At 39.1% G+C, this 25,673-nt stretch overlaps 2 protein-coding genes and 1 pseudogene across 2 annotated transcripts; 2 read left to right on the top strand and 1 right to left on the bottom strand.

Annotated features, from left to right (window-relative positions):
- Positions 1 to 6,904: 6,904 nt before the first annotated feature.
- On the top strand, positions 6,905 to 8,675 carry LOC148699521 (receptor protein kinase TMK1 pseudogene; annotated as a pseudogene).
- LOC103706833 (receptor protein kinase TMK1-like) lies at positions 8,100 to 10,975 on the top strand. Its single transcript, XM_008791079.5, has 2 exons — positions 8,100 to 9,164; positions 10,358 to 10,975. Exons 1-2 carry the CDS (start codon positions 8,702 to 8,704, stop codon positions 10,888 to 10,890), a joined length of 996 nt encoding a protein of 331 aa, XP_008789301.4. The 5' UTR covers positions 8,100 to 8,701; the 3' UTR covers positions 10,891 to 10,975.
- A 5,149-nt stretch (positions 10,976 to 16,124) lies between these two features.
- On the bottom strand, positions 16,125 to 24,306 carry LOC103706795 (E3 ubiquitin ligase BIG BROTHER-related). The gene is made up of 7 exons (XM_008791031.6): positions 24,063 to 24,306; positions 23,679 to 23,964; positions 23,550 to 23,590; positions 20,387 to 20,428; positions 20,181 to 20,302; positions 19,985 to 20,093; positions 16,125 to 16,458 (listed from the first exon to the last, which is right to left on the bottom strand). Exons 1-7 carry the CDS (start codon positions 24,264 to 24,266, stop codon positions 16,405 to 16,407), a joined length of 858 nt encoding a protein of 285 aa, XP_008789253.2. The 5' UTR covers positions 24,267 to 24,306; the 3' UTR covers positions 16,125 to 16,404.
- Between the last annotated feature and the right edge of the window lie 1,367 nt (positions 24,307 to 25,673).

The raw sequence follows: 25,673 nt of genomic DNA, 5'->3' as shown, positions 1-25,673 counted from the left end.
TTCTTTCTAAATGCATGGCACGTAAAAGCCACCGTCATATATATATATATATATATATGGATTTTTTTATATATATTCTTTTTAAAAATTTAAATTTACGTGAATACTTTTTTAAAATTTATATTTATTTTTTTTCCTCATAAAATGCTGTTTTTGCACGAATGCCCCAAATAAAACGGTTCTTCTAACATTATTAATAAAAGCTATATTTATTTTAATTAAAAACAAAATAAAATTTTGAAATTACTTTTTTGTCCTCCATCATGATCGTCTTATAAATGTTTCTTTTTACACACTTGCCGATTAAGGGTATTTTAGTTATTTTTATTTAAAACCATTAATTTTTTTAATAATGTTGGATGGCGTGGGTATATGCGCAAAAACAAAGATAACAAAAAAATAAAACAGCAAAACAAGTGTTTTACAAGGGAATAAGTGCAAATATAAATTTTAGAAGAATATTCATACAAAATTCGATATTTAGGAGAATATTCATGTAAAAAATCCCATTTATATATATATATATATATATATATATATATATATATATATATATATATCACACTTTATTATTTTTTTACGAATTTCTCCCACTTTTATCCTTGAATATATTAAAATTGCATTGTGGTATTTGTATAGCCTGTTCTACTCGTATTCTTTTGAGTCCATCCAACGATTGGTTCATGTGATGGGAGGCCATGCATGATATGTGGTCTTCTTCTTATTATCAGGCATGATTCTAATTATACAAAAAAAAATTGTAACATGCGATATAAAGAAGACTAAATCACGTGGATATTAATATTCATGCGCAAATATAATGTTCACTTCAATAGATCGAAATAAGAATATCAATAAAAATCATAATGAAAAAAAAAATTGACTGTTAGATCTCGCATTAACCTATATTATAGATATATTAGGAACTAAGAATTAGGATTAGCAGAAATTTTTGGATCGAAAATAGCAGTTTCGGTCAATAAGAACTTTCTGTTATACCACACGAGGATGAAGAATTAATTTCCTCTATATATATCACTTGTAGTTTAATAATATAAAAGTCATTGTATGGATGGAAAAATAATTTTATCTAAATTTATTATATGTACTTGATAATAAAATATATAGATATTGATAAGAAATAAAATAATTTACTCTAGGAATCTTTATCACTAGATTTCAAAAGAAACATTTTTTGATAAAAACTATTAATTTTGTTATAATTACAAAAAAAATATCCTTCATTTTGATCCCTTGGAAGGATGATATCAAATAAAATCTAATTCCAATCAAAACTCATTTAAAGACGAGATTGGGGATATAATGGCTCTTGCTTCCGTTATAACAACCAATAAATACAATCATGTAGTTATAATGAGAGGAGTATTAATGCTTGTGAACGAAGATTAGCAAGAGATCCAATACTTACTTTCATGCGGAATTCTATATCTTAATTTTTGGACAAAAGTTGTACGAGTTTGTATGATCCGTCGTACATTTTCGAAACGGACGGTGGATCCTGAGCTTGCATATATAGTCTTATTTGCGCAGTTGCTTCGGGTTTTCAGGCGACAGGCTGCGGCCCAACGGTCAGCGCTTTCGCACGTGGACGCGAACACTTGGTGAGATTCACAAGGGTTTCCCACGTGAGAAATGGAGAGTTGATACATGGAAAGACTTTGTGGTGACACTGGCCGTTAGTTTCTTGTAGTTAGAATCTGACCGTTAGATCGGGCCAGCCTACGAGTCCAAAATGTTTTGAATGTTGCTGTGAGGCGGAAAGGATTAGCACTTGGACGGGTAGATGGTAGTGCGTATACTTTGTAGTTTGTGCCATATTTTTAAATAATCTCTGCTTGACTCCAATTATTGTTCATGGACAATTTTTTTGTGGAGTTCATGGAGTTCTCCTCCTCTGGTGGTTTTAAATCTGATTGAGTTCGCCTCTTGTTGTGGTTTAACTCACGACACATATTTGGTTCAAAGACATTTTGTTTATTCTCATGTTTTTAGATGCCAAGTCTTGTTGCAATTTTTGATATGTTGGAGATTTATAAGTTTTTAGATGAATTTCCGATGATTTGAGTTACTTTGGAGCTAGGGCGGAACGTGAGCCGGCGGCAGAAAATATCAAATTTTAAAAAATTTCGATCTGAAACTCGATTAGAAATAAATATAGTTTAGGCTCAAAGCTCGATCCTTAGTAAGCTCTATTTGGAACAAATAGGAGCATGAGAAAAAAACAAATTTGGAGAGAGTCATTCTTTAGGCTGCTGAGATTATCATGGCCACTACGGCGACTTCATCTGGGACCCCCACTTTACTGATATAGTGTCCAGGACAGTCCTTGCCTCTCGAGAGCTCACATCCCTCGACCATCTTAAGGTAAACTTCGATGGTTATGTTACTGGCGATGGAAACAGAGCAGGTGGGGATTTTGTGATCAAGAGTCACGACTCACGAATGATTGCTGCGGAAGGGCAAAGCATCGATGGGCTGATAGTTATAGGGGTGGAGCTCAAGACAGCATGAAAAGGCATCACCTACGTGAGACGGAGGCTGAGTACGGAGCGCATCATCTTTGAAGGGGACTCGTACGAGAGGAGGGGTGGGGGGGAGGATGGGAGCCCTTTACTCTGCGACATTCGTCGGATGATGGGAAACTGCAGTGCCTTTCATGCAATGCATGTGCATCAGGAGATGAACAGAGCCGCAGACTAAGTCGTCTCCTATACTGCACAGCACTCCAGAGAGATCCTCCAGACACACCATAGGGTCTCTCCTTTACTGTTTTGTCAGGTTCTCGCTCTTGATTCTGCTGGCTACACCTATACTATAGTAGGGTGAGCAGTCGTACCAAAAAAGAAAAAGAAATTTGTTTTGCTCCCAATATGGGGTAGATATAGTAATTATTATTTGTTAATTATATTTATAAAAGGATTTTATTGGAATTGGTACTACATACTTTTATATGAATACAATTAAAGCTGAGTGCTAGACATGCATCTTTTTTTTTCTTTAAGCTTGTAGAAAAAGGATCCTTTTGTCATTTGATGATGATATCATGTTCATATTAAAGAGACAGACACACATAAGGTTTGAACTAAGTAGAAGAGTTATAAAATAATGTTATATGGATTTTTTTTTCCATTAGTTTTCTAATAATGTTGGAATTGAATGGCAAAATCAACGGAACACCATATTCACTCTTCTAGTAAACAAAATAGACCATGGAACAGAAAGTATCTACTACTACATCTCCCATCTTAGAAACCACATGCATGATGGGCTTGATCCTTTAGCAAAATTCAATAGTAAGGGATGGAACCATTATAGATTTTATAGTGTGAAATAGTTATAGACAACACATTACATACGTGTGTGATGTGATACTCACACAAAGCAATGTATTATTTCAATATAGAACACAATATATGTGCTAGCTTGGTAGGAAGAGCATGGGAAGGGTATGTGATCTAAGAATGTCTACATAAGAGGTAGCTAAGATGTAATTTTAAGAGGTTTGACGAGGTAAACTTAAAATACATGTGTTCATTGATGAAAGGAGATAATGAAAGGGATCATTGCTGCAATGTTCGAGTATATGCAAAAAATGGGGTCGTGCTAGTCAGAACATAGGTCATTATGTCTACGGTAATTTTTGTTATATTAAAAGAAGGATCTTGAGAAATTTGAGGATTATTTCGAGATTTGCCTACAGCTTTTATTCGATATTGCTGCAATTTATATGTATTTCACATCTACATTATTGTGAAAGTTTTTGCATTCTGCGTTTCAATCTTTACTTTCAATGTCATGCATAAATTGATAGCACATTGTTTCAAAGTTTGTAGATTTTATGCTTGCTGATGTATTTAACCTGCCTCCGGTCACCATGAAACCAAAAGAAATTCGTGCATCTATTTTTTTTTTTTTTTTTTTTTTGCTATAATGGATGATTCATACTGCTCTAGATAGTAGCAGTACTCGATGCAATTAAAATATTATTTTCTTTTATTGGTTCGTGCCTACCTTTGGTGTTAAATAAACTGCCCTATTTGTCTGGTCTTCTCCATGTGAAGTCATCAAAGCTTCTTCTTACCAAACCTAAGGCTATCCACGCACTTGCTGCACTCTATAATGTGCACATAAGAACATGTGGAGGCAACTAGAACTAATTTGAGATATATTTGAGAAGGTAGTGCTAATTGTTAATAGAAAGGAGTGATCTTGAAGGCAAAGATATACATATACTGTAGGTGTGATACATGCCACCCTCTCTTTATAGAGTATGAAACATTAAAGCAGCCTATGTTGTCCTTTCTAATTGAGCTACCAAAAATATATCTATCTTCTTCACACGGAGAAAATGAAGTGCATATTAATTGCTTGTATAAAAGCTTTCAGGAATAAAATTAAGAAAAGAAACAATGCCTAGGCCCAATGCATTGGCAATCCTGTACTTATTATAAAAGCAGACAACAAATTAAGAATCCTATCAGACTATAAAGCTGGAAATTGGAAAAATAGAAAAAGAATAAAGCAATTGGCTAATTTTATATGGGAATCTGTAATTAGTTCGGTTTCCTTCACACAAAAGAATGATAGGTCTTTTTTTTTTTTGTGACATTAGCTATTGAATCATATCTCGCATAGATCTCAAAGCACTCCAAAATTACATAGCAGCTATTGCACAACCCAACGGCACATATCACAAAAAATAGTGAATCATTGTTTCATGCAAAAGATACGACCCGAAGCAAGTCCTTTCACTCGTCTTTAATGGGTGTAGCTTGCCATCGATTGCGAGCGCAACCTAGGCACAATAGTGATATCGTGCACAACGCACATGATGCACACCTCTCGAGTCTGTTTCAAATTGTATCTTTCATGGGAAAGAATGACTCTTCTTTCTCACCTATTGAATCGTGCTCTGCATAGATTTCGAAAGCATTCCAAACTTTTCGTACATTTGTCTGCATAGATCTTAAAGCAATCACTACACAATTCAATAACAGGAGATCCGCCCAAAAGAAAGTGAATCCTTCTAACCTTGTCTCCTACATGTCTACATGCATGGAGATGAGGATGATGTGCTGTGTAGGAACTCGGCATCACCATTTGCATGCAGCTCTGCTCGTCATTAGTGGCTACACACTTCCAGTATTAAAATACCGAAGAATTTTATCTTGTTATATAACGGTCCCACCAATATCATTATTGATAATTATGAGGGTCAAAACAATGGTTGTTAATTTACACTAGCTAACCTCATTTCTTGAACCCTCCAAGATTTCTCTCTCTAGTTATAATCCATAAACATAGATCCTCCGCAGTGCGCGAACCATACAGTGGAGACTTTGATGACCATCTTTAGAATACGGGCGGCCATCAAATAAGACAGTCTACGATCACATATTGTATCATACATATCGTCTGTTTGTTCGATAGCCATCCATCTTCTGATGGCAGCTATTAAAAGCTGCACAGCAATTTGTGGTGCGCCACAAATAATTCTAGTTGTATAAACTTATGGGCACTGCATCCTCAACCCTTATGGATGTGCCTCACTATGCAGTAGATATCCACTCCTCTCAAAGATAGTTCATCTTATATAAATATAATTGTATTTGAATCTGTGTCCTCTCTTTTCTTTTCTTTTTTTTTTCTCGCTTTGCTCCTACTTCACTCTTCCTTTGTTATCTTCCTCTTTCTCTTTCTGCTTTTCTTTCTTCATTCTCTCTAATAAATTTGGGTGCGCTGAGGCCTTCCTCCTTTATCAGAAACTAATAGTTGACCCAGTTTGAAATTAATTTCATACACATTGTATTAGTTCAAGCTTAATTGATTTAGCTTTGAATAAAGCTTGATTCGAGCTTTTCGCAAGCCGATCTCAAGCTACTCAATCCGGACGGTCCAAATTTGGATATGCCGTAAAATTTTGATATGTTATATTTTTTAAAATTATCAATAATGATTTTATAATATGGGGTGTTATCTGTACCGTAAAATCTTGAAAAATACCTTTTGATCATGAAATTGAATATTATTGTTTAAGTAAGTTTTTTCAATTCATGTTCTTATCCCCTTATCTTCAACTTTTTCGTTTTTAAACTTTCTATTTTGGACTAGCAAATATCTTCTAAGAAAATGACAATTTTAAAATATAAATTTCCAATTCAAGAAAAAACAAAATCATGATATTTTAAAATAAAATCTATAAATGCAATCTAAAATACACAAAAAAATACCAAGAATATTTTCTTGCCAATACAATCCAAAAGGTAAACTAGAAAATTTATGCAAATATACATCGATTTTCTATTCTTTTTAAAGTTTCCCAATAATTTAATTTTTATAAAGGTCTTCAAATAAAACAAAATCAAATGAGTAATGCTACAAGGAGATGATCATGTGCATCTAAAAGTTTATCTTTCCATTTGGTGCAGAGGGATTGATATCATAAGCCGGAGTTGGTGTGAATCGTTAGGGGGTTGTTTGCAAGTCAAGTATCAATCCTCAAAAAAAGATCTTTTGCCATGTGGAATGGAGATTTTAGGAGTTAAAAAATAAAAATGGAAACTAATAGGGATATTTATGAAAATAAAACTGTTTCCACGTTTAGAACGAAACCCTCCGCAGTCGCCGGTCCAAATTCCAGGAAAGTCTCAAATAATATCTCCCATTTGACACCCGCAGACCCACGGCACCCAATGGTCGCCAACCGGGTCCCACCGTAATTCGGCCATGACATCGCTTCCCTTCACCGCCACCCAGCGTGGGGTGCAAAACTGGGTCAATCGTTTTCATGTTTTCTCAATCAAGGCGGGCCCCACCAGTTCTCTCTCGTTAAGACTCGATAGTTTCCCTTCCTTCGACTAAAACCTCTCGCCTCTTTCCTGCGATGGAGAAGAAGGCCCGTTTTCCCTGCCACCAGCACCTCCTCGTTCTCGTCGTCACCGCCGTCCTCTTCTCCGCCGCGGACCTGGCGGCGGCCCAGCTTGCCGCCGGCGACGCGGCCGCAATGAGGACCCTCGCTAAGTCCCTCGATCCAGCCAGCAAGCTTGGCTGGTTGGACTCCTCCGACCCCTGCGATCACTGGGTCGGCGTCCGTTGCTCCGGAGACCGCGTCGTCGCCATCCAAGTCGGCAACCGAGGCCTCTCCGGCGTCCTCCCGCCGGACATCCGCAACCTCACCGCCCTCACCCGCCTCGAGCTCATGAGCAACCGCCTCTCCGGTCCCATCCCCTCCCTCACCGGCCTCGCGACCCTCGAGACCCTCTTCCTCGCCAACAACAACTTCTCCTCCATCCCCGGAGACTTCTTCTCCGGCCTCTACTCCCTTACCAACGTCTACCTCGACAACAACCCTTTCGCCGGCTGGAGCATCCCACCGTCCCTCCGCGACGCCTCCGGCCTCCTCAACTTCTCCGCCAACATTGCCAACCTCACCGGCACCATCCCGGACTTCCTCGCCGACGGCTTCCCCAGTTTCTACCACCTCGCCCTCGCCTACAATTACCTCGAAGGCCCGCTCCCCTCCACCTTCTCCGGCTTCTCGCTGAGCTCCCTCTGGCTCAACAACCAGAAGGGAAGCCGCCGTCTCTCCGGCAGCATCGACGTCATCCGGAACATGACCAACCTCAAGCGGCTCCAGCTGCAATCCAATTCCTTCTCCGGCCCGATACCCGACCTCTCCCGCCTCGAAAACCTTCATGACTTGAATCTTCGCGATAACAAGCTAACCGGCCCCGTGCCGAGCTCGCTGACTTCGCTCAAGTCTCTTGAGAACGTTATATTGACCAATAATCTCCTGCAGGGGCCGGTGCCCGTGTTCCCGAAGACAATGAAGAAGGTGGACCTCGACCCACGTACAGAGAGATTCTGCGTTGACGAAGTCGGCGTCGACTGCGATCCCCGGGTGAATGTGCTGCTCTCCATTGCCGAGTCCTTTGGCTATCCTATTTACCTTGCCGACAATTGGAGAGGGAATGATCCCTGCCAAGGTTTCACGGGGATTACGTGCGATCCCAGTGGCAACATCACCCTCGTCGTCTTGCAGAACTTGGGCCTCAACGGTACCATCTCGCAGGGCTTCCAGTTGCTGCCTAAGCTGCAGAAGCTGCTTCTCTCTGGTAATAATCTCACTGGCACTATCCCATCAGAGCTTACTAATCTGAAGTATCTCCAGGTATTGGATGTGTCTCGCAATGCACTCTGGGGGAAGGTTCCAAGGTTTGGTGGGAATGTTTCGGTGAACACGGATGGGAATCCGGATATTGGAAGAGATGGTCCTCCACCTCCAAATTCTGGCTATGCTGATGACGGTGGAAGGAAGAAGTCCACAGCAGTCATGGTGGGCTCTATCGTTGCTGTGCTCTATGGTGTTCTCCTGGCTGGCATTTTGCTGGGTTTCTGCTATTGCAAGAGAAGGAAGCAGAGTAAACTTCAGAGGGCTAACAATATAGTGATACACCATCAGCATTCTGGTTCTGATATGAAGCTGTTGAAGGCTACAATTGCAAGCAATGAGAGCAGTGCAAACAGGCTCAAGAGCATTGAACCCGATATAGCTGAGCCAGGGAGCATGGCTGTTTCGATGCAATTACTTCGGGAGGTGACGAATAACTTCAGCTAGGATAATATCTTGGGCTGTGGGGGGTTTGGGACAGTTTATAAGGGGGAGCTCCATGATGGCTCCATGATCGCAGTGAAGCGAATGGAGACCAGGGCGACGGGTTCGAAGGGTTTGCATCAGTTTAAGTCAGAGATTTCGGTCCTCACCAACGTCCGGCATCGGCATCTGGTGTCCCTCCTTGGCTACTGCTTGGAAGAAAATGAGACGATTCTGATTTATGAGTACATGTCTCAGGGTGAACTCAGTCGCCATCTTTTTGATTGGATGAAAGCAGGATTGAAGCCACTGGAATGGAAAAGGAGACTGACCATTGCATTGGATGTAGCTCGTGGTGTAGAGTATCTACACAGTCTGGCTAATCGATGTTTCATACACAGGGATCTGAAGCCCTCTAATATTCTGCTTGGAGATAATATGAGAGCTAAGGTTGCTGATTTTGGATTAGTTCGGCTTGTGCAAGAAGGGAACCAGTCTATTGAAACTAGGCTTGCTGGAACCTTTGGGTACCTTGATCCAGAGTATGCAGGTAAGTTTTTCATTGTATTACTTGTTTGTGTCTTATTTTGTTTATGGAGTTCTTTTAAAGAATAGACAGTTTCATGCTCAGTGGTTGAATATAAAGTATCTTAATTCTCTGTTAAAGAAAATTGGATTGTTCTAAGTATGGAGACTTTTAAAGAATAGATAGTTTCGTGCTCAGAGATTGAATATAAAGTATCTTAATTCTCTGTTAAAGAAAATTGGATTGTTCTAAGTATGTAGACATTCAATTCAGCTTTTAGAAGAAGATTTACTTGTTGCTTAGTACCCCATATATGCATGCTAGAGAGGAATATTCATATGTGATAGATGATTTTTGTTTCAACGAAATGCTTATAAAAGTTGAAGTTTTGCTCAATTAATCCATGATATTGACAATATATCATCAATCCAAATGGTAGTTGTAGGATCATCTCTAGTTCATCAACTACCGATGGCATGTAGTTTTAAATTCAGTTTAAACGAAAGAGTCGTATTCAGGACTGTTCATTTGGGCGGAAATACAGGTTTGCGCACTTTTAAGGAAAGATGTTATTGCCGTGATAACATCTTTAATGTGCAGAAAATATTATGTTATGGTGACAAAAATCTCCACTTGATGAATACTTTGCAAAATTAAACAAAAACCTAGGAAAAGTTCAGGAATTTGATAATTTATTGCAAATATGAATCTACTTCATTTAGTTTTGAGTCTTTTTTCTTTGTGCAGTTCTATCAGATTATAAAACATACTGGCTCTCAGAGTAAATCTTGGATTCAGCATATGCATGGACTGAGATTGCTTTTCAGCACTATATTCATTTGTCTGTGGCACTAAGTTCTTCCTAGAATAATGATTGACTATTAAAAACAGTATAAACCACCAAGCTGTAGTAGGATGAAAGTAACTTGAAATTTTGAAATCATGTAACTTTTACGTGATCTTCAATCTCGATTTAGAGGCTTATGTACTGTTTCCTTTGAGTTTTACCTGATAATTATCCTAAACCATTGATCAATTTAACAATTTTGAAGTTATGGTCTGTATTGTTAGTTTCTAGGTTTCATACACGAATGAATTATTTGGCTAGACCAAAATTGGAGAAGTTTCCTAACTATCTATGCCTCTATCCGATTGTTATTCAGATATGAATATATGTTTGATGCGAGTCACAATGCTAATTCTCTTCTTCTGAGCAGTGATGGGGCGTCTGACCACCAAAGCTGATGTCTTTAGCTTTGGAGTGATACTCATGGAGCTGATCACTGGTAGGAAAGCAATCGACAGAGACCTGCCGGAGGAGAGCATGCACTTGGTGACTTGGTTTCGGAGGATGCACCTCGATGAGGAGACCTTCGAGAAGACCGTTGACCCCAATATCATTTTTGATGAGGAGACCTTCAAGAGCATAAAGACAGTTGCTGATTTGTCTTGCTATTGCACTGTAAGGGATCCCTACCGGAGGCCAGACATGGGGTATGCTGTCAATGTCCTGTCATCACTTGCTGGAATTTGGAAGCCAACTGATGTTGAATTGGAGGATGGTTATGGTATTGGCCTTGAAGTTCGATCACCGCAGGTGTTTAGGAAGTGGCTGGAATCCACGGACGGTAGCCAAATGGATGGCACTGCATCGTCATCGTATATTCCTAGCACGGACACCTACCAGGGCAGCATTCATACAAGATCCCCAGACTTTACTGAATCTTTCACCTCAGTAGATTCAAGATAGATCAGAAATAGAGGATCTAGTAGAAAAGCTCTTAGTGTAGCATGTTAATTCCCTATTTCCTAGCACCTAGCTAGCCTCTCATATACTTCTGAGTTTGGAAGTCTCTTTTCCTATCTTCCTTTACATAGTTTCTGATTTATATTTTTTACATTTTAATTGTTGCTCCATGATAAGCTTGATTCCTTTTTCTTTTCTTCTTTAAGTTCAGTTAATGGTAAGAAAAGATACTTAAACAAGCTTGGTACTTTGCTTCATGATTAGGTTTTGTCCAAATCAAAAATTCAAAATGATGGGTTGTGTTTCAGTGATTCACAGTGCATAAACTGATGTCAATTATGGGTGACATCACCTTCTTTAGTCATGATTCCACCATTGCATGGTATGGAGGATATCGTTTCCTGCATGTGTTCACTCATCTGTTTGTAGTTTGATAAATAATGTTTTTTTTTTCTTTTTCGGTCATATGGTTTGATCTATGCCTTGGTGGCTGCTCAAAGTTCAATTGTAAGGAAACATCACTATTGTTTTCATCATCCATGTGATTGAAACATACAATAAAATAGCCTAACATGTATCTGTATTTGCCTTAGATGATTGTTTTTAGAGCCACCATTAACAGGTGGGACTAATAGTATATGGTGGATGGTTGAGGAATTTGCCCGGCATTGCATCGACAAGTTCCATGAGGGGTGGAGCTGCTCTTGCGACTTCCAGTTTGCATCATTTCAGCTGGTCAAGTGCAGACACCCGGCACTTGGATTTTGATGATATTAGTTTAGCTGTCGAGACATTCATTCCCTTTTCCCCTTAAGTTATTGCACTTGATATATCAAAACATTCTTTTGTTGGTTTGTCATTCTTAACATCCCCTCTTACCTGTGGAAATGTCTGAATTTCAGGGAATGAAACAGTGAGAGAAGGAAAGAGATATCATGATAGAGCTAGAAGGAGATGGATCGAGGGAATTTAGACTTTTGAGGAGGAGGAGAGGCAAAGGAGTATTTATATGGACTTTGGAGAAGAATGGGAACTGGAGCTGTCTAAAATGGCGTTTTGTAAACGTACAAGAGTTCAGAGGAGGGAGCCGAGACGTTTGTTTTTGAATGTTGACCGTTGAACGTTTGATGTTGTGAGCCGGGAAGTAGCGAAGGAGGAGGGGAGGAATTGAAAACTGGGGCATGAGCTGGAAACTCGACCGGGCTTGACCCAACCTGAGTCAACGATCCAACGGTTCCTAAATCTTCCTAATTTCCTACATGGAAACTTCTGGATTTTGAAGATGACCAGTAAAGCCAGTCATCTAGCAGGCGAAAAATACAATTGTATGTATTTTTGTGCATGAATATACATAGTTGCACTAATAAATCTAAAAATACGGTAAAGATCTAGCTAGATGACCATGCTTACATAATATATATGGCCAAGTCTAGTGTAACCTAGCTTAAAAATTTTAAAGTGGAAAATTTAGATCTATGTGAATCAAAAATAAAAAAAATCAGAAAGAATATCCAACGCAGCAGTTTATAAAATAGTTTCCATATGATTAGCCACATAAGTCGTCACTATTAACTTCTTTACAAACATATAACACCTCAAAAGAGTCTAAAGTGAAAGCTATTCTTCAGCAATCCTGAATCAATAGATGGGAACTAGTTTCAGTAATTAGTGGATTTGATAGCCACCTAACTACTGTCAACGAGTCCCCTTCTAGAATAATTTAGTCACCCTCAAATGCTTCATCGCATACATCAATTTTTTCCAAGTGGCACGCAAGTTAGCCACTAGAATCATTATCTCAAAAAGTCTAATTCCACCTGCTACCACTAGTGCGCTGCTTGTGCTTCTAACAACAAAGCTAGCTCTGCCAAAATTATCTTTATTTAGAACACTATCGCTAAAGTTAATCTTGAGAAAATGAAGGTTTAGTAGCTTCTACTCGCGCTTCTTTAAAAAAATATTCACAAATTGAATAGGACCTCACGGTATGCTGCCAAGTCTTGGCAGCATCATCAGAAAACCTATAGATCAAGTTGATTCGAGTTAATGTCATGGGAGTCGACCAACTACTGCACATAATGTTACATGCTAGAGATTAGATGATAAAGGAGATTAATAACATAAATTATATTCTAAAAGAGTGTTTAAAGACTTTGCTTTCTGAAAAATGAAAGAATGAGGCACACTAGAAGATTTGCATCATCCTTTGTCCATGTGGTTGCTGTTCTCCCATCGTAATTCAACATGCACGGGTGGAACCAGGAAAAAGAGGTCAATATTGACTTAGATCTTCTGCTAGAACATGCAAGTTATGAGTAGGCTTCACATGATGCAACTTGAGCAGGTTTGGTCAGGTTTAAGAATCCATCCGTGTCTAAACATCCAAATAAAAGAATCCAACCGAACCCGAACCCACCTGACAATTAACAAGATAGCTCGAAAAAGTTACAACCAGAACACAGAAAGGTTTGGAGTCAAGCTAGATCAGGTTAGGAGCTCCATGGTAAAAGTATGGATTTGGGTTGGTCGGCTGGGAGCTCTGCAAATGGACTTGGCTTGGATAAAGTACGCAGTAATAAGAATTATAATTGGGTTTATCATCCAAAATCCAAGCCTAGTAACTACACATTGGACCAACTTGACCAGAAACTACAGTTGTTAAGCGTTTGTGAAGCTCTGGTTCCGGTATTCCACACACATTCATGTACCATGCATCATTTTAATGTCTTCCATGCTCCATGGCAGCAAGCAGTATTTATCAGGTTGGCTACATTGAGAAGCAAAGATGGATCCCTGATTCCTCATAAGTTGTTTGCAGAAAAGATGGTGTTTATGGACAAAGCTTATGGTGTTGGTGATGCTCAGTGACAAATTGCACCTAGCACAGACACCCATAGAACTAAACTTGGTCAGCCTCAATTCCTGTGCATTTTAGGGCCTTGCATCCATGGTGAGCATAAACGAGGAATTCCACTGCAAGAACAGAATGGAAATCGTCAGAAAAAATAAGAATGCTACCTTATAGAAAAATCCGTAGAATGGCTAAGTGAATCACTACTCTCACATTTGAATTGAATGTCCAATATTTGACAGGGCCAACATCAGCAAAACAAATTTACAAGATTAATTGTAATCCTCTGCATGATATAGTTATAGAGTCCCAGAGTCCTCCAGTATAAACAGGCCTCAGTAGGAGAACAGGGAAGTATCCTTCTACCGTAAATATGACTCATTAGACTTAGCAAGCCTCTGTCAAATCTTGGCTACAATCAGTATTCTAGTAATCGCCATGAATCATGTAACGCTCCCACTTCTTTGTTTGATCATATGTGTGGTGAACAACAAACAAGATCACAGTTTTAATGGTGCTGGTAGAAAAATTATAAGAGAGTTAAAAATTCCCCAGAAAGCCATAACTCCCATTGATTGACCTAAAACAGTGACAAGCACAAATCATGAGAAGAGCAAGGCAAAGATGTACGCTCCGGGCTCGGGGCGTGACAAAAACTATGATGATGTGGGGCACAATGAGCATTCTCAAAAAGGTGACAAGTACAAACAGATGAGTACATTTGATGGAAGCACATTACAGAAATCAAGACTAATACACGCACTCATTCATCAATTACCAACTCATCGTCCTATTATTTTTTTTGTCCAATAAATTCCAATCTTTTTCCTTCGTATTACACGAAATTCACCAACAATCTTATAGATGGCTTATAATTTTCGTCAAATTTAGTGATTATTTATCAACAAATCAATAACCCATATAAAACAAAATCATAACACAGCTGAGTTCCAGAAAAAGGAGAAGATTTTTCTTGTCCCTCCTTGTCAAGGAAGAAATTAAGTCCAAAAGCAAAACCCAGAAGTTAGGAATTTCTTTGTCGAAGGACAGGGGATTCTTTCTCTATCGTAGAAGAAATAAAAGACCAAGATAAGTACGGAATGGTAGAGAGAGAGAGAGAGAGAGAGAGATGGAATCAATACCTCGGAGCTGTCTCTTGTTCTTGAGCTCCTGGATCTTGCGACGCTCCTCATCACGTCCTGGGCCATGCACGCGTACCCATCCTCCATTCCCGACATCCTTCGCTTTCTTCCTCACCTCCTCGCGCCCCTTGCGTCCCGTTCGAGAGACGAGCGGGTGGCTACTTACAGACGAGGCTGGTCGGGTTTTGGATTCGGGTTCGGATGTAGAGTTAGTGTAGTGCTAATAGTCAGAACCCGACCCGCCAACAGATCATATATGTGGATTATGGAGAAACTACTCCGACTCAGGTACCGACCAATAATTAGCAACCATGCCAACGAGCCTGTTTGATTTAACGTAAGTGGGTCTAGTGGGAGGCCGTGCTTGGGCTTCCCCTGGGTTAGGGCTTGTATTTTTCACACGAAACAAGAAGATCCACCATTGGATCGTGCAGTATTTGCTTCAAGATCTGTGTAGATAGATACATATAGTAGTTCGGAGTCCTTAAAAATCTATGCAGAGCATAATCCTGATGATCAACGTCATGAAAAAAAATCAACCAATTCTTTCGCACAAAAGTTACAACCCAAACGCCCAAAGTCAACTCCTTCGGCCAAACTAAGCTTGGATGACCGGCAACCAACTAGGTATTAAGCGGTGAGTGCAAAAATCTCCTCCAAACTTATTTACAACTTGTTTCACCATGTACCGCAAGCTCTCTAGCAAGAAATCAAGTCTTAATACCCGAATTCTATCCTACCCAACTTTTTTTTGGGTCCAACCTTGGTACATGCGTGGAGTTTTAATTAGGTTTGGATTTATATCTAACAAATATATTTTAGCTTTGAGTATGGACATAGCCCAACCCGACAACCCTACTCATGGGTCTGGAAGTATAAGAATTTTACAGCTTTTTGTGGTAAATAGATCCTCTGCTACATCAGATTCCTAAGCTCAAGAGTAATATGATGCCAATAGACATGAAATAGGATAACAGAGAACACAATATCAGTATAGCATGATCTAAACAATAAAGGGAATTCAAATATGAATGATGCTAGTATTCGACAAAATATCTCTACTCCGTTTTTAGATAAGCAATTCAAACTGTAGCACAAATACACCTACCAACAGTTTGAATTATCTGGGAACCTTCTTTAAAGGACCATAAAAGGGAAAACCGGGTTAGCAATTATCAGATTTAGTATGACCGAGTGTTGATAAATATTATACGGAGGAATAATTTCAGACGAGTGGTCATGCATTGAAAATAGAATTATGAAGGCATCAATATGAAGCAGGGTAATTTACCCAACAAACTCTGTAAGGACAAAGACTAGAGAAGTGCAATAAATTGAAGAGGTAATGAATTTATAGATTGGAGCACGTTGTGCAATTTTAGCAATTTATGCATATAAGTTAACAGCATCTAACTCCTCCATTTGACCATGAGTACTGGTGGACGCAGTATTTCAGACAAATACTCCCAGAGGGGCTGTCTCGTTATAGCATTCAAATAAGGCAATGGCAAATTCTATCAGGTGTCATTCCTGCTTAGTTCCGGAGGTAGAAACCTCGGTGCTGCAGACTGGACATACCTGCACCAAACCAAAAAATTGTAATATGTCAATTCCAGCTGAAACTTTAGGGCAAAGAAATCAGAGTAAAAGATTGATCCGGAACAGTTACTGTCATAATAAATACAGCAATGTATCAGATAGAAAACTGGTATAATTTCCAAATGGTTTTTCCTACCCAATTCTAATCATCTCAGCATGTATTGTCACAATTTTTAAGATGTATCCTGCAAGCATCTTCTCATGATCTAATTATAGGCAGAAGCGGAAACTTTGGTCATCTGTTACTAGTAAGCTCATGATATGTTTGAACTCACAAGGTAAGCTCGAGCTTTGAGGAAACTGTTCACAGAACAAAATTCCTTTGATCCCTGGGTCAAATCTTGGGTAAAAAAATTTAGGGACTTACAATTGATTGCTGACTTGAGGGGCAATAACTGAGACAGAATGCTACAGAAAACCTTAAAAGTGGAGGTTAATGCCAAAATGGTGGTTGTGAGATAATGGAAATCATTTTTGGTTATATTTTCAGGTGAGAGGGTGGAAGGAGACAGCAAGTTGGAAGAGGAAGGGCACATGTGGTGCCTGAAAACCCAATTGTCAGATTTTCACAAAAGTGTTCTTAATATAAATCATAGTGTGGGTGAAATAGCAACTGGAAAAGATCCAAAAAGGTTTATTTCTTAAAAGGTCTCCAGTGCAGCAAATCTGCATTCAGATGATATTCCCCAAGCTTTTCAACAAAAGAAAAAAAGGAAAAAAAAATTGCACCTTTTGATTAACTCTCAGTCACCTTAGCCATCAACATACTAAAACTAATTTATTATTTCAAATTCCTTTAAAAAAAATTCCCACAAACTTCTCATGCAGATTGGTGACCATAAAGTTTAAAACAGGCATAAAAAATATCAAAACAACGTTACAAGTGTCCATATCTCCTAAAAAATCCTATACTCTAAACATTAGAAACTCACATGGGAACACTTCCGCACAATGAAAAATTTCAAAATAAATTTTTTTAATAGAACAAAATTTGCTAACAGACAAAGCTTTTTGTCTGGTTAGTGGTTTGATTACATCAAATAGGAGTGGGATAGTATTTGGGTTGGGTGCTGCAAAGTTAGATCTCTCTAGGGGCGAAAAGACAAAAAAGAATAAATAAATCAAGCAGAAGTACTTGGGAACCAAGAGCAAGAGCAAGTCTCCAACGAGAATTCAATGTAGATGCAAAATACTATGTAGAAATTTCCATCCTTAGTTGCTAGAATCAGGGCAGGTGTAGAAGTGGATATTGTGAAAAGTAAAAACACTTCAAAAAGGCACTTAGGAAGCGGATATAGGTTCAAGTTTGCAGGGAGTTTCAGAAAACAGTATATTACCCTAGACAATAGTTTCCTGCTACCAAATTTCCATCCACTAAGGTTGATGGTACTTCTTGTTGGAAAACATGGAGTTCAAGCCAAATAACAGAAAAAAAAAAGAGAATGTCATAACATAATACTAGAACTTCCAAGCACATTCACACAACACTGTTTAGCACTTGAAATGGTCAAGAGTTGGTGTCATGACGAGAAAATCCAAGAAGCCATGCAAAAGTGCCGATGCACATCTCGCCTAACTAAATAGCACATAATTCTTGGATTCCAAGGACTTCTGCGCCATGCTTAAATGTCCCAAAGGTGTTGGCATGTGAAAATCTTATAAATTAAAATTCCCAAGTTATATTGCAAGAAAAGACAAAGCAATGAATAAGTGGTAGTCAAGCTCAGACGATAATACTAAAGATTCTGATATCCTAGCAATGAGCAAAAAATGTGACTAGGGGGTATCATGTGGTCAGTGCAAGCAAAGACTAAAACAACAAAAATGGTACATAAGCTAAAACTTTTGTGGATCTAGATTCAAGAAAGGCCAGCGATGAAGCAAAGTAACAATTTTGAGCATTTTGCGATAAAAAAGAGCAAAGAAAAGCAGGAGACAACACATACAATTGGACTTCCTGGAATTTTAAACATCTGCTTTGACCATAGTTTCAATTGTCACCAAAAAACAGAAACCGAAATCAAAAAATTTGTCTCAGTTGTAGCTTCTCAGAAATTAAGGCTTGGCTTTCAGCCAAAGCTAACTTACAGGGCCAAATGAGGCACATGTTAATTTTTGTTTATTTATTCACTCATTGATTATCAGGAAGTAAGGCATCCTCTAAACGTTAAACTTAATTTTACAAGCTTCAAGAAGAAATCAGAAGAATTGCAACCCAGAAAGCATAAATTTGTTTATCTAAAACTCAATTCTTAAGGCATTATGCTAGATTAGCAACCAACACAAAAATGATATACTACACTGTAAACATAAATTCTTCACAATATAAAAGATATAAATTATTGGACACCAAAAAGTCCCAAACAATTTCATTTTCAAATAATGTCTAATTTGATCTTCTACTTATTTTAATTTTTAGTTTTTGATATTTCCCTAGTGCTTTAGAGCTGTATTTCACAAATTTTGAACCACTTTCTAAAGGGTTAATATCAGGATGATAACTAATCATACAAGCATGCTCACTAGATCCCCATTGCCGCAAGCAATGAAGCTGGCTACCCTCCAACCCCTCAATACCCAAAGCCATTCTAAAGAAGACCTGGAAAAGAAAAGAAAACCAAAAGGAAAAGAAAGGAAGAAGAGGCAAGAAGAAGGAAACAACTTTTCCCCAAGCACTAGGTTAGAGAGATTAAAGGTGCAAGGTAGAGAGCATTTGGGGCTTCAGTTGGGAGCTACAGTGGCTGGCTTTCGGCTTTTTGCAGCAACAGGACTGGTATCCCTTTTGCTTCTAGAACATGGACAAAAAGAGAGGAAAAATAAGAGTAATATGAGAGGACAACATCAGATTAGGCCTTAGGTCTTTACTCAGTTAAAGCCTGGGATTTTATATTTCGCCCCTTACAATCAAGTAGGTCAGATGGACAATCTACTCAAACAGTTGGAAAGGTCGAACTGTCCGGGTCAACAACTAAAATCCAATTCATGTGGTTTTCACAAAAAATGGTTTATCACCTGACTCAACCCCAAAAACTAATGGGAGATGGGCCAGGAGGGTCTTAAAACCCTGATTTATCTATTCATGCTTATTTACGTTCCCAATTCGCACCTAGAGCTGATAATAATGTTAAAACTATGTCAGCTAACAATACTTTTTAGTTAGTAAAAATCATTGTGCTTAATAATTAACTACTACTAACTTCTAGTCCAAATAAAGTGGTTTGATTATTACTAAAATTATATTATTTTCACAATCACATTATCATCTGAGAGTTCGTCAAAATACTAATTTCAAAGAATAATCATAAAACACTAATATGCATAGAACCTTGATTCAATTTCTCCAAAAATCATGAGTGCAGAACATTTTTGATTGTCTAACCGCGTCAGTAATCGTGGATTTGACAACAGAAAGGTGACTGGTTTTAATCGAACAAATAAAAATACAGAAAAGCATGAAAAGCTAAAAGTATAATTATAGCTCTGTCTTGTATTAACAATAACATACCTTGTTTATTAGAAGCCACTTGTTTATACACTCAGAATGATATGTGTGCTTGCATGAAAGCATAACTAGAGATTCACCATCCTCATACTCCAGCCGACAAATAACACATCTAAAAAATATAAATAATCATCAAATTTAGAATATTATCAATCCTCTTGATAAAGGATGCTAGAAGTCTATAAGAGTCTGCACATACTGATCAGTGTTGCCATCTTGCGCACTTCCTGCCTTGTAGTTGACTGAAGGCAGAGAGGCTATTGTGTCAGCAGAGAGGCCTCTGTTCTCAGTTCCAACTACCTCACCCAATGCAACTAGTTCCTGAATTAACAAAAAATTTTCAAACACCAATTCATATCGAAGATTGGAAGTTTAACTGTGAAACATCTTGAAAACTTAGCTTACCTCATAAGAATAGTCATCTGGATCAACCTCTTCCCAAGCATCCTGAGATAGATAGAATATAAAAGGGTAAGGACCGCAAATTTACAAGTCTCAAGCCCTGGCAAGCCAAATAGGTAGGATTTCGATCACAAGGTATTAGCATAGTTTGTGTTGATTACACTAACCCGAAATGCATAAGTAATTGTTTGCAAAAGGAATCTTATATAGCTAATTTCATATCTGTTATTACATACAGATGACAGGATCCCATGAAATTAATTAAATTTATTTTCTTATAGATAACAAATAGAGCATCTCAGAAATGTAATTTCCTCCACCAAGGAAGCAAAACATCCCAAGGTATAGGATTGACGCAACTTCTACTTTGTTATAATTAAAAACACCCCAGAAATCATAATTCAGTTTTTTGCATCACAGATTATTATTTCTTAAAGATAGCATTTGAAGTATCTGGAAAAAATGCAATCACATGCACCAAGTAAGTCATCCTAAAAAAGGACATATTGGCAGCACTAAAGACAATTGTCGCTGTCAAAACAATTTCATGAACATTTTTTTATATTAAACTATCCAAGACAAGATTAAATTAATCATGTAATATGATAAATGTAATGTAACGTAGCAAGAGGTTGTTTTTCAAGTAATGTAAGTTCTATACAATATGTGAGAATTCCGTTATGTTGATGTGGTTACAACAGAATTAGACTTGTCTGAGTTTAAATTTGTCTAGGCTGTATGCAGGCTGGGGGAATACATAATTTGGATTATGCACGAAGAACTATATTTAACAAAACATTTGTGCTTCTCCTAATGAAAAGGATAAGATTTTACAGACAAGCTCTCCTTCTAACTTCTCCTTATGGTTCAACTCAGTTTGATTTCTGTATATTCATGTTGAAGATCTAAAATATACCTCATCTCCATATGCTAAGTAGCTATTATAAACCCTCTTCGAACCTTAGAATTAACTAAAAGCAATCCAAACCTTAAAATTTATTTCATGCCAAATAATACATAAGAAGAAATATAGATGTTCTTATCAACATGGACAAGCATGATGAAATGGATGGACTTTTGTAGAATCATGTTGTGTCACGATCACATAATTAAAGAGTAAGTTTGAAATAATAATGGATGGCAAATAGGTAAGCTTGAAAAGTGCATCACAGGATTGGTTATGAGTCTCTGATATTAAGAGAATAACTCATTAATTTCCATGCAAAGCATATGAGTCTAAGAACTCAAATAACAGATATTAAAATTAAATGAATGAAAACAACGGATAGAAAGCAGATATATTAGTTAATCCTTCTTTTGGTCATTCATCCATTTAACATCTTTTACTACACAAGGGGAATGAAATTTAAATGTAAATCAATGATCACTTGATTCCCTTCTTTCAGATTCTTTGTTGCACCACTTGTATGAAACTTTATTTGAAACTAAACTGTTTCAAGTGATAGTCGTCAACATTCTTAGCCATAAAGATTTGCAAACTAACCTTCAAAAGTGTAGAAACATATACATCATAACCTCTCAGACATCATAATACACTTGCAGCTAACACCCTCTGAAAGACATTGTCAATTTGCCATTGATAAAGATCTGAATTGAGACAACTATTAACATGAATGTCTCAACCTCAAACAATCCAAAAGGTTATCAAACCTAATTTTACATGTGTATAAAAACGCCATTAAGGTGGAGCTTCCAATACAATTTACTATAAATTTGTAACCCCATTGTAAGCAAGATATTGTTCCAGCCAATATCCTTCCAAGCCCCAACGGTAAAAGCCAAATTTATTTATGCAGCTCTAGCATTTACTTAAATTTTTTATACTTTCCAATAAAATTCCTAAAGCCCAACTTAATTCTACATAATACAAACCGTTTAAGTGCAGCATTACCCCATCAAGAAGAGAAAAGGAAATACTTACTTCAGCCCTTCGTTGCTCATGTTTCTCTCAGCCCATCACCATCAAGTTTCTCCTGCAGCAGCTCTTTTCTTCCACCCACTTCACTTCTTTAACAAATTACTCACTCTTATTGTCTTACATCATACTAAATTATTGAATCGGCCCCAAACCTTTATAGTTTCCAAGAGATAGCTCTCTACACAATTCAAAAATTGCAGATGCTCTGGAATTCAAGAACACCTACAGAGTTATGGAGAACCTACCTACTGAACTTTTACCAAATATCTTTCACTTTATATACCCCAGTTTTAGATCCTTAAAAGAATCCCATTCATAATAAAATGCTGCTATAAACTGCCACACACACACACACACACACACACACACACACACACACACACACAAAAAAAAAACTCCCTTAATTTTTTTTTCAGCCACCCTCCCTACATAACTAAGATAGCTTTATCCACACTACATTTATTTGGCTTCAAGTAGAGGCCTGAGGATAGAGTATTCCCATCTTTCCTTAATACCTCATTTAGTGTAAGCATGGTTAGCTGAAATGTATACCCCTATTCAACCATTCCAACCCAGTATTCCTCGAAGAGCCACATAAAAGTTACTTAATCAGACCTTAAAAGATACTTTGCTCACTGCCTTTTTCCTACCGACCTTTCCTTTTACAACAAAACAAGTACTAATGATACGCTTGGGTTCTACATACACAAAGGCAATCTGAAACCCCAGCATGATGAGGTGTTCCTTCCTGTTTTAACCTAGAAGCTAAGCAAACAGAGGTTCCAATAAAGGATGTGAATCTAATGATACCCATAAGATATGACAAAACATGCAGCATACAACTCAAAATGCTTCAATGCATCATACTAATGATTTGTAATGCTTATCTCTTTGGGGTTCCATACTACTCATGGTGATACTGCACAACAACCAGTCTTCTAAATTCTTATAGATAAATACATCTCCACATACCTGATAAGTATTTCAAACATACTAAAAACAAAACGAGTAACAAAGATTGTTCATCCATAACTATGAAAATACGCTAAAATTTGTAAAAAAATAGATCAAAAAACTCCAAGCCCCATTTTTCATGATGACTGATAAAACAAATCTAACTTTCGTAGTTCTGGTCTAATAACAACTTTGTTGTTCTTGGAGTTCAGTAAATACAATGGTCATCAATAACAGAAGCAATCACATAACAAAAAGTTACCGATCTCTCACCTGAGAGTGACTGTCATGGTCCTCGTGGTCCTCTACAGCCCCTAAAGATAACAAAATTCAGATCAATTCAAGATCTAATGAAACCAACAGATGACAGCAAGCCATAAAATTTAACAAAGACTCCCTCACAATCATTCAATCCGGAAAGGGCCATCAACCGGACGGCCACCTCTGCTTCCTCGGCATTCTGCAGCGCCCTCGCAAAGGCCTCGTCGCTCTCAAATTCGGCAGGATCGACAGACCGATCGTTGGCATCGAACGCATCCTCGCCGTAATCGCTCCCCTCGGCGCTCCCCCCCTCGTCGATCGGGTGTTCCGGTTCGTCTCCGTCCTCATACTCGTAGCTCCCAGCGTCGGAACTCTCGAAATCGCTTCCATGGCCACCGTTCATCCGCAGCATCATGTACGCCCGCTCCTGGACCAAAAATTCCCCGAACCCGAGAACCTCAGAAACCCTAGCGCGAACCCGAAGACAAAGATCCGGCGACAGGAGAGAGGATCGAGGAGGCTCACCTGCTCTTGGAGGGCGCGGGCGAGGGCGAGGTCGGCGTCCACCTGGCTGAGGCTGGTGAACGGCATCCGGGAGGGCGGCATCGCGGGAGGCGGCGCCACCCCCACGGCAGGCTCGGCCTCCCCCTCCGCCGGCAGCGGAGGGTTGGGGCTAGGGCTTTCCTCGGCAATCTTATCTCCAGCGCCGCTCTCCTTCGAGTCCTCCATCGGGAGAGAAAGAGAGAATGGAGAAGCGAAACAAATTTAAACCGTACTTTAATACTACGAAAGGGAATAAGGAATGATCGCAAGGAATGACCGGAACTTGGAATTGCGGAAGGGAAATGCTACGAGACCCAAACAATTTACCAAAAGAAATCACGATAAAATGGTACTATTTGATTGGATCAATTTACAGAGTTGGTGCAAAACTGCGGTACATAGAACAATAATCTCGAGCCACGTAGCAGTGAATTTTTTGGATTGATATCGGACACCAGAGCAATTTTATACCCGACCGAATCCGAGTTCTAGTTTTAATCTCTGAGGAGGAGCAGGATAGATTTAGCGGTTTGAGGGAAGAGGGAGTAGGGGGAGGCTTAACGTTATTTTTTTTTTTGGCAGACCGGTCTGGAGCAGTTTAAGATAGGAGTTCGAGGGGAACATCGGATTCGTGTCGCGTCTGTTGAAGGTGAATGGGACGGGACATGACGTACGCCGTCGGGATCCTAAACTTGGACGGCGGGCCAATGGGTGTGATCTGACACGGATGAATCTTAAAGCATATCGGGAGATATCTGGACCATGTATCTCGGGCTCTGGCTGCTGGTTTAATATTCATGCAGGCAAGGATCGCTCGGTTTGAGACGGTTAGTGCTGGTAAAGCGGAATGTGAACGGGGTGCAAATGTATCGGATTAGATCAGATCACAAGTGATTCCAATCTAATTTAATTTTTTATTTAGGTTTTAGTTTTATATCTAGACCGGTCGGATCGAGTTAGATATACTGCTATAATTTTTGACCTAACAGATCATTCAGATCGAGTCGGGTCTATGTATAATCCAATTTCAAACCAAAAAAATTGGATATGGTTCAAATCCTAGTTGGATCCAGAGTCCAGACCCATTCAATGCTAGGCCCCCTCCAATGCTGGCCCCCTCCTCCCCCCACTGCCCACCTCTTTCTCGATCCTTCCACCCTCGCTTGCTTCTGACTACCCCTCTCCCCCCACCGGCCTCCTCTGCTTCCTCTCCGATGACCCCGGCACCAAGTCCCTCCTCCTCCTCAACCCCCTCGCCACCCCCCCCCCCCCCCCCCCCCCCGCGCGCGCGCCGCATTGAGAGTAATGGAAATGGACCTGAATGCTAAGTCGCCGGAGGCACTCATCGGTGGCATTAGCGGCCTAGAGGAGACCCCCAAGCAGAAACACTGAATCGGAAGGTAGGGAGCATCTCGGCCTCAATTAGAGAGGCCCTCATCTTGGTGTTGCCCTTGATGATGAAGACGCCATAGAGCTTGACGCGCGCCAGTCATACTCCTCCTCATCGTCGTCTTCATCTTCGCTATTGTCGTCATCACCGGTAAGGCCCACATCACGTCGTTGGGGGTGGCATCGCCGCTCATGAATAGGTTC

The sequence above is a fragment of the Phoenix dactylifera genome, chromosome 18, assembly GCF_051530095.1.
Source record: "Phoenix dactylifera cultivar Ajwa chromosome 18, Ajwa_hap1_PhDact_Kaust_v1.1, whole genome shotgun sequence".
In the NCBI taxonomy this organism is placed as follows: Eukaryota; Viridiplantae; Streptophyta; class Magnoliopsida; order Arecales; family Arecaceae; genus Phoenix; species Phoenix dactylifera.
This window is presented reverse-complemented; position numbering and strand designations above follow the sequence as displayed.

Bases quoted from the DNA above. Each gene is read 5' to 3' on its own strand.
- LOC103706795 (XM_008791031.6), bottom strand. From the start codon at position 24,266: ATGGAGGACTCGAAGGAGAGCGGCGCTGGAGATAAGATTGCCGAGGAA. The intron at 20,094-20,180 runs GTATGTGCAGAC...TATATTTTTTAG, and splicing joins CAAGATGGCAACACTGATCA to ATGTGTTATTTGTCGGCTGG. The intron at 16,459-19,984 runs GTATGTTATTGT...GGTTTGGTGCAG, and splicing joins AGTGGCTTCTAATAAACAAG to GTATGTCCAGTCTGCAGCAC.
- LOC103706833 (XM_008791079.5), top strand. From the start codon at position 8,702: ATGATCGCAGTGAAGCGAATGGAGACCAGGGCGACGGGTTCGAAGGGT. The intron at 9,165-10,357 runs GTAAGTTTTTCA...TCTTCTGAGCAG, and splicing joins CCTTGATCCAGAGTATGCAG to TGATGGGGCGTCTGACCACC.